Source organism: Chiloscyllium plagiosum, unplaced genomic scaffold (genome assembly GCF_004010195.1).
Source record: "Chiloscyllium plagiosum isolate BGI_BamShark_2017 unplaced genomic scaffold, ASM401019v2 scaf_48512, whole genome shotgun sequence".
NCBI lineage: Eukaryota > Metazoa > Chordata > Chondrichthyes > Orectolobiformes > Hemiscylliidae > Chiloscyllium > Chiloscyllium plagiosum.
Window position 1 is genome coordinate 1 of NW_025160712.1, and position 1,541 is coordinate 1,541.

The 1,541-nt window shown below is 75.7% G+C and overlaps 1 protein-coding gene across 1 annotated transcript; it reads right to left on the reverse strand.

Moving 5' to 3' along the window:
- Positions 1-26: 26 nt before the first annotated feature.
- On the reverse strand, positions 27-1,535 carry LOC122545167 (zinc finger protein 668-like; the record flags this gene model as incomplete). Its single annotated transcript, XM_043684301.1, has 2 exons — positions 1,368-1,535; positions 27-1,310 (listed from the first exon to the last, which is right to left on the reverse strand). A coding segment is annotated over exon 2 (1,284 nt), but the record flags the coding sequence as incomplete, so codon positions are not given.
- Positions 1,536-1,541: the final 6 nt, after the last annotated feature.

Genomic DNA, 1,541 nt, shown 5'->3' on the forward strand with positions numbered 1-1,541 from the left:
CCCTCCTCCTCCTCCTCCTCCTCCGCCGGGGGCTGCGGGGCGGGCGGGTGGGCGGCCCGCAGGTGGCGGCGCAGGGCGGCCCGGCCCTCCAGCACCTCGGGGCAGAGCGGGCACCGCGCCTCGGCGTGGGCCCGCTCGTGCTTGCGCAGGCTGCTGCTGACCACGAAGGCCTTGCCGCAGCGGGCGCAGGGGTAGGGCCGCTCGCCGGTGTGCGTGCGCCCGTGCTTGGTGAGGGCCGCCCGCTCGGCGAAGGCCCGACCGCACTCCCCGCAGCGGTGCGGCCGCTCCCCGGTGTGCGCCAGCCGGTGCCGCTTCAAGTCCCAGGAGGCGGCGAAGGCCTTGCCGCAGTCCGGGCACCGGTGCGGCCGCTCGCCGGTGTGGGTGCGCCGGTGAAGCGCCAGGTCGGCCGGCTGGCGGAAGCGCTTGGGGCAGCGGTCGCAGGGGTGCGGGCGCAGGCCGGCGTGGCCCCGCTGGTGCCGCCGGAAGGAGGAGGGGTCGGCAAAGAGGCGCCCGCAGGCCGGGCACAGGTAGGGCCGCTCGCCCGAGTGGGTGCGTCGGTGGTTGCTCCACGAGGAGCGTTGGGTGAAGCCCTTGCCGCACTCCGGGCACCGGTGCGGCTTCTCGGCCGCGTGGATATGCTGGTGGCAGGTCAGCGAGGAGGCCCGGGCGAAGGCCTTGCCACACTCCAGGCACCGGAAGGGCCGCTCGCCCGTGTGCCGGCGCCGGTGGTTGCGCAGGTCCTTCAGCTCCACGTAGGCCTTGCCGCACTCCGGGCACTGGTGGGGGCGGTGCCCGGCGTGGCCCCGCCGGTGCTTGCGGCACACCGCCGGGTCGGCGAAGGCCTTGCCGCAGTCCGGGCAGGAGTAGGGCCGCTCGCCGGTGTGCCGCCGCTCGTGCACCCGCAGCTTGGCCGGGCTGGCGCAGGCCTGGCCGCAGTGCGGGCAGCGGCAGGGGGCGCCGCTCCCGTGGCACCGGGCCCGGTGCGCCCGCAGGCAGCCCGCCCGGGCGAAGCTCTGGGAGCACTGGGGGCAGGGGTGGGGCTGGGCACCCGCCGCCGCCGCCCCCCGGCGCTGCCTGCCAGCCCGTGCCCCCTCGCGGCCTCCCTTTGGCGCCGGCTCTCCACCCACTTGGCGCTCAGTTGGCGCGTCATTCTGCGTCCCCTCCGTCTCTCCCTCCACCGCCATCTCTCCGGCTCTGTCCCCTTGGCCCCTGTCGGGCGTCTCCATCTGAGGCCTCTCTCCCTCTCCCGCCATCTCTCCGTCCCCTTGGTGCACGGTTGGCGTGTCATTCCGGGGTCCCTCTCCCGCCATCTCTCCGTCCCCTTGGCGCACGGTTGGCGTGTCATTCCGGAGTCCCTCTCCCGCCATCTCTCCCTCCCCTTGGCGCACGTCGGGCGTCTCCGTCCAGGGCAATTCCCTCTCTCCGCATCTGTCGGTCGCCCGTGCGCCAGGCGCCTCCGCCCAGGAGTGCCCCTCCTCCTCATCATTCGCGGCTGGCTCTCTCCCTGCCCCACCAAGGGGGTGCCCCCGCCTGGCGTGCGC